General features: G+C 31.3%; 1 protein-coding gene across 4 annotated transcripts in view; it reads right to left on the bottom strand.

The window, feature by feature from the left end:
- Nucleotides 1-12576, bottom strand: part of LOC118184363 (FRAS1-related extracellular matrix protein 1-like) — a 190469-nt gene that overhangs the window by 63856 nt on the left and 114037 nt on the right. For all 4 annotated transcript variants that reach the window (XR_015038404.1, XR_015038405.1, XM_085807237.1 and 1 more), the window contains exons 8-9: nucleotides 3433-3570; nucleotides 85-497 (exon numbers count right to left, since the gene is read on the bottom strand). Coding sequence is in view for 2 of the 4 variants with exons in the window: in XM_085807237.1 (XP_085663363.1) it covers nucleotides 85-497; nucleotides 3433-3570 (551 nt within the window). In the remaining 2 variants the exon portion in view is untranslated. The remainder of the gene's footprint in view (nucleotides 1-84; nucleotides 498-3432; nucleotides 3571-12576) is intronic.

The raw sequence follows: 12576 nt of genomic DNA, 5'->3' as shown, positions 1-12576 counted from the left end.
TTACAGTTTTAAATAATATTAAAAAGTTTAAACAACTGAAAATTTGTAATGAATTTCGGTTTTAAAAATATGTATGAAAATTACCTATGAAAAAATTGAACAAAGGTGATGAATCCACTTTTTACATCTTGCAAAGGAAAAGCATTAATTCGCTTATTTTTACCACTTTTTTCATGTCCTGGAGTAGGCCTCAAATTTTCTAGATAGCCATGCTCAGGTTGCTTTGTTATGACAATTAACAATTCTCCAGGAAAAGTATCATCATCAGATGCAGAAAGATTTTCTTCTGTAACTGCAGACCTTTTTCCTTCATCAACAAGTATAGCTCTTTTGAAATACAACCTTGGAGGTCGCGTATTTTGAGGCAATATAGTAATAGAAACCTTGTGGCTATCATAAGGCATTAAACGGGGAAGAGCCTTATCTGTTACAATAAAAGTTGCAGAATCTTCTTTAGGACTAGGGCCTATTTCTTGACCAGCATGTAAAAACATTACCTAAAAAAATATTTTTATGCAATGCAAATATAAATACTTCATTTATACATTAATATTACATGCATTTGGAAACTGAAAATAGAAACAAGTTTCCTAGTTCATTTCAAAATAATTTCTTAGCAAAACTAAACTTTTTATCAAATGTTCATAATCATGAAATGAGTTTGATTAACTCCTCTGAACAACGGCTGAAAACCAAAACAGCTAGATCACAGTGATCCTCATCTTAACATCATTTTTTCTAAATATCTTCATATTTTCATTACGTTTTTTCTTTGCAAGTAACTCCTGCATATATGTGAAAATAGCATATTTAGTTTGCTTTTTAAACATTTCAGCAAAATTTTCACTAATGGAAATCAAATCTAGTTTAATAAACATTATACTGATGCTTCTTTTTCAAAATCTAACTCTTAGGAACTCAATTAGCTTCAATGGGTGGAAAGCTAATTTTAGTTTAATAACCACATTTCAAAATTAGAGTCCTGAATACAATTTTGAAGAAACATTTCATAATCTATTAAAAATTAACTTATAAGCAACCACATTTGAAAAGAATATCATTAGATGACATCAGTTTATTCTTTCTCATTGTATTTTAACTTTCTATGCAGTTAGCTTTTACAATGGTGTATTTAAAACACACCATACTAGCAAGGGTTTATGTATTGTATTATACACCAGTATACCTGGATTGTATTATACACCAGTTTTTCTTTATTTATACCTAAGCACAATTTTTTTAAAGGAAAAAATACCCAGAGATCAGTATTCTTTTATTCTTGTCTAATATCGCAATGTAATTTTTTGGCTATAGGTTGGACTTTTTAACTGTCTTCCACTATGTTTTTACATAATTCTGTAGAATAACCTACCTATATAACTGTATACTGTATCGTTGAAAAATTGTATACTGCATCATTATAAAGTAACAAAATTGAATGAGAATATTAATAATGTATTTTTACCATTTCAAAACTTTGAAATTATTTAAATAAATCTTTCAGTATAAACTCTGTAACAAAATTATAAAGTAAAGAATGTTATACACTAATTAATCATAAAAGAAATATCACTGAATGACATTTATGCAGAAAAAGTTAACCTCGATTTATTTTATTTTTTGACAGACCCTTCAAAGCAATCCTAAACTAATGTCAAAAATCCCAAATTTTAATTACATATTTCTGTTAATTTTTGTCACACTCAAGTCAATCTTTTTGTGTTTTGTTTTTTATAATGAGGATAAATTTTTTTAAAAATAAAACTATATAAGCTAAAGTCCATATAAAAAGATAGACACTGTAATTTTTTCAAAGTTGAATTTTTAAACTGAATAATGCCAAAATATGAACATTTATATTATTTAAAACAGTTTTATTATTGCAAGTGCATGTCTACAACCAGTGGTTGCAAAAATAAAGACCACATAAAGACTTCTGTGAACACAGTAAATATAAAAATAATATGATTTATTATGTATCATTCTGCTTTCAGCCAAATTAGGTTTCTCGTCATGAATAGCAAAGAAGAAGGGGAAACACTGGGAGCCAGCATAGTAGTAAAATTAAGAGTTTGGTTTTGGTAGCTTTCTGTAGGGTGTTAAAAGCATGCCTCAGTAAAATGGTTTAAAACTTAAATATTTTTTAAAACTATGATAAAAAAGTATAAGTAGCATTGCTCATAGAAACAGTAAATGTAGAATAAAAATATAAAAAGGATTTATTAAGTGCAGTTTAACACAGTCTCCATGCCATCACAATGCAGGATTATTTAATCTTAATTTTTTCAAAACAACAAAATAAACATTATTTCAATTTTAATTTTATTTGAAATTTTCTACTCTAGTATTAAACTAGCTTGTCCCCACCATTCTTCATTTGGTAACCCTGTTGCAAAAGAGGTGTGAAAAACTCTAGCAAATATTGTAGAATACACCATATTTGCATCAAAAATTGTTTTCTAGATCAAATAATTAAAGTGATAATATGATGTAACTAGAAATGCAATAAATAATATGATGATCATTACTAGCAGATTCCTTGATCTAGCAGATTTTTAGATTACTAGCACATTCCTAGATCCTAGATTACTAGATCATTACTAGCAGTACATGGTAAAGTTCACATTACCATTTTGTTTTGCCTCTTTCTTTAAACACATGCTCCTCCCCCATCATTTCCCTACCAACTGCAGTGAAGGAGAAAAAATTGGGAAAAGACTGAAACAACACAATTGCTGATATTCTCACACAAACTTTTTCAGAAGGAAAGAAAACAGGAGGTACACTTTTTGTTCACACCTCTAGAAAGTCTAGAGGTGTTAATAATTTTTTCCCACCTTCTTAACGAGCCTTTGTGGTGTAGCAGTCTGCACGCTCAGTATGTACTTGAGAGGTCCACGGTTCGATTCCCGGCGATTTTTATCTCCCGCTTCCAAAAAATTCCTAATGTCTTTACAGTGGCGCCTGAACTAAAAAGGGTGTTGGATGATGATTCTCCTCACTTAGGATTTGGCAGTGGGTCCCCTAAAAACCATAGTTGCCTTTTAAAAGGGGGAGTATATAAGGTATTTCTCCCACCTTCTTAGCGAGTCTCCGCGGTTCGATTCCCAGCAAAGGCATTGCTAATTTTTCATCTATCCTGCCTCCAAAAAATTCCTAATGTCTCTAAAGTCTAACGTCAGAAAGACTGAAATAGGACATCATGATGAGAAGTACCAATACTAAAAATCATAAAGTAGAATACTCATCTCTCTTTTTTACAGAGCATACAATATAGTTTACTTTCTTTTATATTCAATTATGATTATTCCTCTCAGTAGATTTCCCTCTTTATCAACCCCACCTCTACAAAATTCTAATGATGCACTTTGCACTTTTGGACCCCTTTCTCTCATTTAAAACCAAAAGAAATCAAGTCTGAACACATCATACCTCACCATTCATTACATCCTTTTGAGTGAAACGATTCACTTTCTGTTTATGATGCACAATGCTTCCAAACAGAGGCGCTTCAGTTAAAATGAAAAACAGAGAAGAATCTTCGGTATCCACATCTGTGGCAGCTAAAACCTGCAATAATAAACAATATTCATAAAAATCACTATATTCACCTTTCACGATTAAAAACAACCTATAGCATTTCATTGTGTACAACAAATTACAAAAATTATTGATTTTGGCCATCACCAGTAATATGAATAAAAAAAATCCCAATCATTTTTAATACTGATAGTAAACATCAATAAGAATACTATAATGAAAAAGCAGTTATAATTTAGAAATATTGCTTGTACACAATACGTTAATTTTTCTGAAAGGTGATCATTCTTTAACTGCTTCATGATGACACTCTGTTAGCAAAGATGAATGCACTAAAAAAACCTTCATTGCAAGCATAGCAGTAACATTTTCATCACTTTTATTAGTGAGGACATTTAAACTTTGCATCATTTTTATATCCTCATTCTATTATTCCTATCATTAAATTAGTTATAGTAATCTTTTGTACTATAATAAACAAACCGCATTTGCAATTTTTATTAAATTCTTCTCAGTTACAAAGGAGTTACAAAATATGAGTAATTATGCTGCCTTTCTCTTATTCTTTTAATTATAATCTGCCACATTATTCTGCTTTGGCAACTCACCTAATATTCATTCTCAATGTGACACATTTTCATGTGATCTGCTGATAAACATCTCGGTAGCAATTGGTACATAACATGTACTGTTCAGAAGGTTAAAATTATCAACTAATATTCTGGAGATACAACTTCAGTGATGAAATTTACAATGGCTATACATGTTTTTTTTCCTCATCATCATTTTAACTACTACATTGAAGCTTATAACTGCCTATTCTAAAGTACAATCAGATACATCACAAATAACAAATACTAGAAAAAGATACTGACAATCTGTTATCAGGTGCAATACAGATATTCTTGCAAACTGATAGAGCCTCATTAAATATTCAGCTTTATTTTGAGGTAATGGAATACAAATTTCACATAATTTTCCCTTGAGTTCATAGAACATTGTTCTTACCAAATTCCCAGAAATGTAACTGTGGATTCCCAGTCATTAAAATAAACAAGTTATTAAAATTTGGTGACGGCAAAAAACAGGGACTCAGTTCACAAAATGATGATATATATTTTGCAATGAAATATATACAAATAACATAAATCACATAGCTTAGAGTTGCATTTGAACACAATAAAAGTAATATACAGTACACGTGTGCAATGAGAAAGTGAAACAATGTTGGTTACTAATGCTGGGTAATGAACTATAAATTGGGAACACCTTCTAATAGTGACACTGAAATATGTAGCATCAATTTTAGTGGCATACCTATACCAATTAACCCCTTCGCGCCGACTGTCACGTCTACATGCCAGCAACGAACACACTCACCTACCGGCCGACACGCAGGCATGCCAGAGCATTTTCCCGTTTACTACTGACTGTCACGTATTTGTGCCAGTACCCTGGAACGTTTTAGAAACTATAATTTCTGCCACAAGATGGCACTGTATGTCCATATGGTTTCAGATACATGTACATTAGACCTTCTACTCGAAATCAGAGAAGCATGACTCACATACACGTGTTTTTGATTATATAAACAAACAGGAAACTAAATGTTTCGAATGGCGTGATTTATGACGTCTCTTTAAATCGCACTTTATTCGCACGTGGTAGTTGTTTATTGTAAGTAGAAGTTTTATATGTACTAAAGCGTTGAGTATTTAGGTTTACAGTTCAGTTTTTAGAAAATAATTGGATGTTGTTAGACGTGAATTCTTTCTTTTTACCGTTTCAATGTCGAAAATGTTTAACAGAGCATGAAATAGCAGAAATGATGCAAAATATTTCAGATATTGATTCTGAAAGATTAACTGAAAGACATTTTCCAAAACTTTGTTCAGAAGAGACGACGATGCTTTGTTTGTTCACATTCCTGGAAAAATCCTCCAAAACGGCAAATGAGTTATTACGAGTTCAAGGAATATAACGTAGAACTGTGTGTAGATCCCTGTTTTCAAATTTTTCATACAAAAAGAGAATTTTAAGTAATATATTTTGTTTTCAGATGTATAATGTTAAAAGTCATAAAATGGTAAGTAATTAAAATAAAATGTGTAAAATATGCATTTAAACAAGAAATAAGGTAATTAAAGTATATATATAAAAATATCTATAAAGCATAAGCTGTTTAAATACTCTATAGAGCATTATTAAACAATGCGTTGATACTTCGGAAATTTCATGGATTTAGGCTTAGTAGCAAAAAAGCCCCAGGCCCTGGAGAGACGCTCGCGGAACACACTGCGGGCCTCCGCGATAAGCGCGCGTTTTCGCTACCCGGCTCGAAGGGGTTAAATTAGCATCACTGCAAAAATCAGCGTCATTGCATCACTACAACTTTCATGTCATTTGGAGTAGATATGATATCAATTCCCAAGCCAATTAAATTTTTTCTAATGCAAATTTTTAAATTTTCAAAATGCTGTAATATATTCAATGAACTGCTCTATCCAATTTTTTAAAACCTTCTTATGGGATTTTTGTTTGGAAATCTTTGATAACATATTTTTATAATACTCAATGATTTTCTATCGGAGATTTTCTACACATTTTTATAATTAATTTATCGCACTGGTCAGGTGGCACTCTTTGCCATTATTACCGGTAGCTATTACTGATAATAAAGAAATATATTTTCAGGATTAAAGAAAATGTGTTACTGTTGCTAAAATAATACTAGTTACAGTAAAAGTGATTATACTATTCCTAATATGTAAAAGATTAATGCTTCTTCATGCTAGAATACCACAAAAATTTAACTAATTATGCATACATGAAAATTTCAAAAAACCAATATTATAATAGCAAGAAGTATTGCAGTTACAATAACCAGTACAAATTCTATATGAATTAGATTATCTCATGCACAGTTACTGATTTTTGGTAATGCATCTGACAGTTGTCCACCAATGCAATGAGTTGTGTTTGTGCAGGGCTTTTAATGGAAAATTGGCTTCTGTTTATGTCACATATGCGGAAAACACAAAACCCCATGCAGTCAGCAGATTTACGTCAGCAGAAATGTCTCAGCTAAATGGAGTACAAGAAGATTTGACTGCAAGATCAGAATGCAGCACTATAATATTTAACTGCAAACTTAGACTGCTCTAAGAGAAAAGTTAACTACTGTACCTAAGCTTTGCAAGACCCATTCAAAGATGAGGCTTGCCATCCATGCTCCTTGCTCATTAAGGGATAGGTTTAATACTAACTAACTTTCTAAGGTAGGAAACTTGTATAATCAGCTTTGTGGGTGCACGTCTGGTTATTTCACAACCTGAACAGCAGAAAGTGGAACAGAAAACCATGGCATGATATTAACCGCTTGATTATTTTTCCCTAGACATACTCTTCAATTTGAAAAAAAATGTCGTCAGTAGCTTTGAACAATTTTAATAACTTAAATATATCAAAAGGTCAGCCACTTTAAATACCTAGATAATTATGTAAAATATGTATTATACATGCCATTACAACATGTATATATGTATATGTATGTATGCATGAGTGTGTACATATAATACAGTACCAGAATTATATTTATTACGTTTCAAATCTACAGATGACACTTTTGAAATAAACGTGTCTGTCTTGAGGGAAATGGTGAAGTGGTTAATGTTCATTAATAACTAAAGTATGCATGTATAACAAGCAGCTCCAAACAAACTAATGCAACTACATCATAGCCAAATTATCTACCAGAAGAAAAAGTACAGGTATACTGGAAAAATATAAATTGCTCAAAGACACACTACAGTTTCTTTAGAATGCACATGAATATAGAAATAATGTCTTAACGTCTCTGCAGTGACAAAAGTGAAAGTGAACTAACATTTAATATGAATTTGCTTGGAATGACTTATAATACCTTATCATAGACTAAACTGGTCAATACTGACTTACATTTCTCTAGATCTGACATACAAACCAGAAATATTATCCAGTATTTAAAAATAAATATTATCTTAATTAACATACTGCATGCGGAGAACATACTTTTACATATTTTGCAGTCTATCACTACATCACAAGCTGCATAAAAGTATGTATTTAGTAGATCAGTGCTAGACAACAGGTATTGTATAAATACGATGGGCACTGTAGTATGTATTGATTTATTGCGATTTTAATCAATGACCAAACTCGCTCGAAATTCATGAAAAAATGTCGGCTACACGAGGAAAAGTCAGCGGCAAAATATACCCGCATACAATGTGTTAAGACTTATATAAAGTAAAAAATATCATCTCTATGAAGTATTACAATGCAAAATGCATAATGAAAGCATTAATGAAGATAAAACTTAATATAGATGATAAAAATCTTCTGTATTCATAACATACCATATTTACTTGCTTATTTCGTCCCATCCTGCACATAATTTTCTCCTTAGCATATTTTAGCACAAGGTTCTGAATATTTTTTAAGTATTTACAAAATTTTAGCTTTCGCAAAAAGAAAAAATTTCCTAAATTTTAAAATAAATCCATCCTTAGTGAGGATGTTTCCATCTTATTAATTGATTTGCTCGTGGATTTCAGATGTATGGGCTCTGAATGATAAAGCTACAATAGAGAATAGCTTCAAGAAAATTGGGATATCTAATTTTCTTAATGGTTTTTAAGATCAATGTGCATGGGAAGACATATTGAATGGCGACAACCTATAAGCTGTAGCAGATGACACAGACAGCAATTCCAGCAGCATTAAATAATTTGAGGCCTATGAAGTAGCAGTAGACAACAATAAGAGCGGTGATGGTCAAGATACAAGGAAACAGAAACCATATTTTATTAGCTATTGTTAATATTCCAATGTGTTATCAGAATGTATATTTAATTTAAAGAAATACTATTGTAAACATTTATCAGGAGTTTATCCATGACTGCTTTTCATTTGTTATATTCTTAATGTGATTGCATCCTTTGGAAAAGGGGGAAAAATATGGTATTACGCATATGTATCTAAAATGCAAGCCAGACAACCATATTTAGATATTAATTTCAATGCATATTAAATGCATTTTGCAGCTGAATGCAGGTAGCTCTATTTCAACTGCCTAAACACATCGCCCAAATAACTAAACTCTCTATACAACAACACGGTACATATACAACCAGAAACCAAGATTACCCAACTAAACAGAAACTGCTGTAATATTTCTATTTGCATAGAAAAGGAATTTCATTGACATTAAAAGCAACATAAGAATTTAGCAACAGATCTAATGCACAAAACACAAACAAACAGCTTCAAGTAAGCTATGGACATATGAAATCAGACTGCACAATAAGCAACATACCCATAAGGGGAGAAAGCAATACACTTACTTCTGTAATAAATGTTCCTTGACATGATGAGACATCAGTTTAATTGGCCACTAGAATAAAAAAGAACATTTATTACAGAAGTAACAAGGTCCATACACATACACAATGTTCAAGACATTGAAAACATTATCAAGCGAAAAAAGGCCAGATATATTATGTCCTGCTCCACTTTTTATACTGAAATGAATAATATCCAGAATTAAGCATTGGCTTAAAAACTAAATACAAGAGGTGGGAGCATGTTCAGCATGAGACAACATACAGAGCAAGAACTTCTACATCATTATGTAAATAATATCAGATCAGGCATAAAAACTAAATCTTCTAAAATTAAAGGTAAAAATAAGAAACTAATGATATAAATAATAAAAAACTGCCTTACTATCAAACCACAATTGCACAGAAACAAATAGCTATATATATGCGTACTGAAAGCAAATTCACACAGCTTAGAACAATTAGCAGCTAGTAACATATGAAGAAATAAAAGAAAAAAACTTCCACAAGTACAATCAACCTATCATTATCAAGTAATTTATGTTACATACATGCAATATTTCAATATTATTAAGAGCGACTTAAAAAATACAAACAGCAGGAATACTAGCCTAAGAGGATATATTGAAAATTACACAGCATATTTTTTTATGCAAAAAAGTGAAATCATGAGTGACAGAAGTAAGCCTTTTACTATTAAATGCCATATAAATAAATCATCTCAAAAGAAAGAGAACGAGCTGAATGAAATCTTCAGATGGGCATTTTTACAGTAACAATATAGGATGAGTCAGAAATATGACTACACACTTCCAAAAAATATAGTGCATAACTATATATTGCAAACGGAAATTATTTATTAAGCTTGAAACTTTATTTTATCATTTCAAATCAGTCACACTGTAGAGATAAAAAGTTTTTTTTTTTTTTTTTTTTTGAAAGGAGAAGAGCTGAAAAATGAGCAACAACTTTGCCAGGACTCAAACCACGGACCTCTCGAATACGCACCGAGCGTGCTGGACACTACAATACAAAGGCATGCTAAGAAGGTGCAAGAAATACCTTATATACTCCCCCTTTTAAAGGGCGACTGGGGATTAAGGAACCCAATCACAAAATCCTGGTGATGGAGATTCATCATCCACCACCTTTTTTAGTTCGGGTGCCACTGTAGAGACATTAGGTATTTTAGAAGCAGGAGAGATGAAAAATGAGCAACGTCTTCGCCAGGACTCAAACCACGGGGCTCTTGAATACGCACTGAGCATGCTGACCACTGCACTACGAAGGCATGCTAAGAAGGAGGGCGAAATACCTTAATAACATGTCTAAGGTTATGTCACTGGTTTGAACATGCCACAGCAATTTATAGCTGCATCGTAGAAGACTGCATATCAAAATGATTGCGGATCATAAGACTAAGAACAAGCTGTTTGAACTTCATTATTGCTATCATCAACTGTTAGAAATTGAAGGAAATGGCGCAGTATAGCCAGGGAAAAAAATCAGAATGAATTAGCAATAACATTTAATGCAGCAATACCAATGAATTTTCAAAATTTTTGATAAATAGCCCATAGAAAAATGTAACAAAGTGAGTCTGGTTGGTACTGCTCTTTACTTTGAAGAACTGACTTTTTAACAGCACTATCTTATTTTGCATAGCCATAACAGTATGCATTACTGTAATCAAATAATTCAAAATCCCACAGCAATAATGATGTTATCATATGGTGTGATCAAATATGTGGCCATGGTTTTGATTCACTCTCTATGTGACAAAGTCTTACTTAACAAGTTACTTCAAACATTATTATGCAATCCACATTTGTAATTCTGATTCTTGAAGCACTGTTTATATGAAGTTATTACACACCCACTCACTGCAATAAACAATGACAACAAATTTAAGTGCTCATTTCCTTTAAAAACTCCTGAAAAATCACAAAACTAATTCAGCATCTGAAATTTAGTGAGCCAAATAATTCATTGTACAAATGACAGCGTAAAGCACTTTGAATTATTATTGTGTAAATGATTAAAAGTTATTTTACTAAAAAAATAGGGGGCTGTTCCAACCCAACATATTAAACAGGATATAAACAGATAAATTATGACATTAATAAGACATCTACAAGATGCTTTTAAAGATTTAGCTTCCCTTCCTAGTGAAGACTATCTTATAATGATATCTGAAAATTAACACTGACATGATATAACCATACATCCAATCATCACATGATGATAACATGGTATTGACAAAGAAAGTTAAGAGCATTCGATAGAAGAAAACAATGAGTTCTTTACTAACAAATTAAATAAGAAAGCAGCATGAAATTGACTATTATTACAGCATGAAATTCTAGAGTCCAAAACCAAATACAATAGGTTAGAAATTAAAAAGACCACATGATACATAAAATGAAATACTTTGAGGAAAGGGAACATGAACCCGACATATAAATTTAACAAAAAATATTTTTATCTAAAATGACATAATTTGAGATAAGGGAACATTAACTTGACATATAAATTTTACAAAAAATATTGTTATTTCATGTAAAATTCAGTTTCAAAAAGCATTTCAGTTTTTGAAGCATACTTAAAAAAGAAGTGAAAACAGATTTAAAAGAATGTCTCTCAATTTAAAATGATTTATACCTCTACTATTAAATAAAGAGAAATCATATGTATGTATGTCTCTTGCACTATGGAAAAAATGCAGCACTGACAAGCACCAAATTTTGAACATACAGGCTGTCCTCCACCCAAACATGCGCACGTTGAAGTTCAAATTTTGAGTTTTTCTCCTTTAATTCGCATTTTATGGGAATTTAACAAACTTCTGATTAAAAGTTCAGCAATTTAAAAGTTTTCTATTGCCACTCTAGAAAGCATAAGATATTTATGCTTCAGATTTAATCATAAATCTCAGATTTACAAGAAAAGCATACTGCCGCTCAGCAGAATGCAATACATTTGTCTTTTGAAATTAATTGCATCACAGAAAAATAATGGTACATAGACCACCAAATTTTGAACACACATAGTGCTGCAAACCCAAATATGTGCACCCTGAATTCTGAATTTTTTAAATTTCATATTTGGGATGAGTTTCATGAATTTTTTATTTAAAAAAATCCATGATTTGAAAGGATTGGCAACACTGTTCATGCTACACTGTTAGCACTCACAATCTTCAATTTTAATCAATAAACTCAGCTATTTGAGGGCAATGTGTTGCCACTGGCTGAAATAAAATACATTTATCTGCCACATGCCAGCATGTTGCCATTCAGGGAAGCCTAAGATATATTTATTTTCAGATTTAATCTGTCTGTTAAAGAGCAAGAAACTAACCAATTTAAAGGCAATAAATGCAGTTCTAAAGGAATAATTTTGTACTTTTAAAAACTGATTTAAATAAAAATGCACTTAAATCATGAGATGTCTAATTAGAAACATTAAATATTTTAAAGAAATGACAATAGTTGGAGTCATTAAAATTGTTATACATATATATATATATACATATAGATAGATAGATAGATAGATTATGGTAAGAGTTTTAGGCAGCAAGCCACACAAGCAGCTAGAATTTAAAAAATTCTAATAAACATACACTGGTGTACAAAAAAGATAAAGTGGAGAAATC

The sequence above is a fragment of the Stegodyphus dumicola genome, chromosome X1 (genome assembly GCF_044657685.1).
Source record: "Stegodyphus dumicola isolate Sdum_Otavi_A_Nest chromosome X1, ASM4465768v1".
NCBI lineage: Eukaryota > Metazoa > Arthropoda > Arachnida > Araneae > Eresidae > Stegodyphus > Stegodyphus dumicola.
The sequence above is the reverse complement of the archived record's forward strand: the minus strand, read 5'-3'. Positions and strand labels throughout refer to the sequence as shown.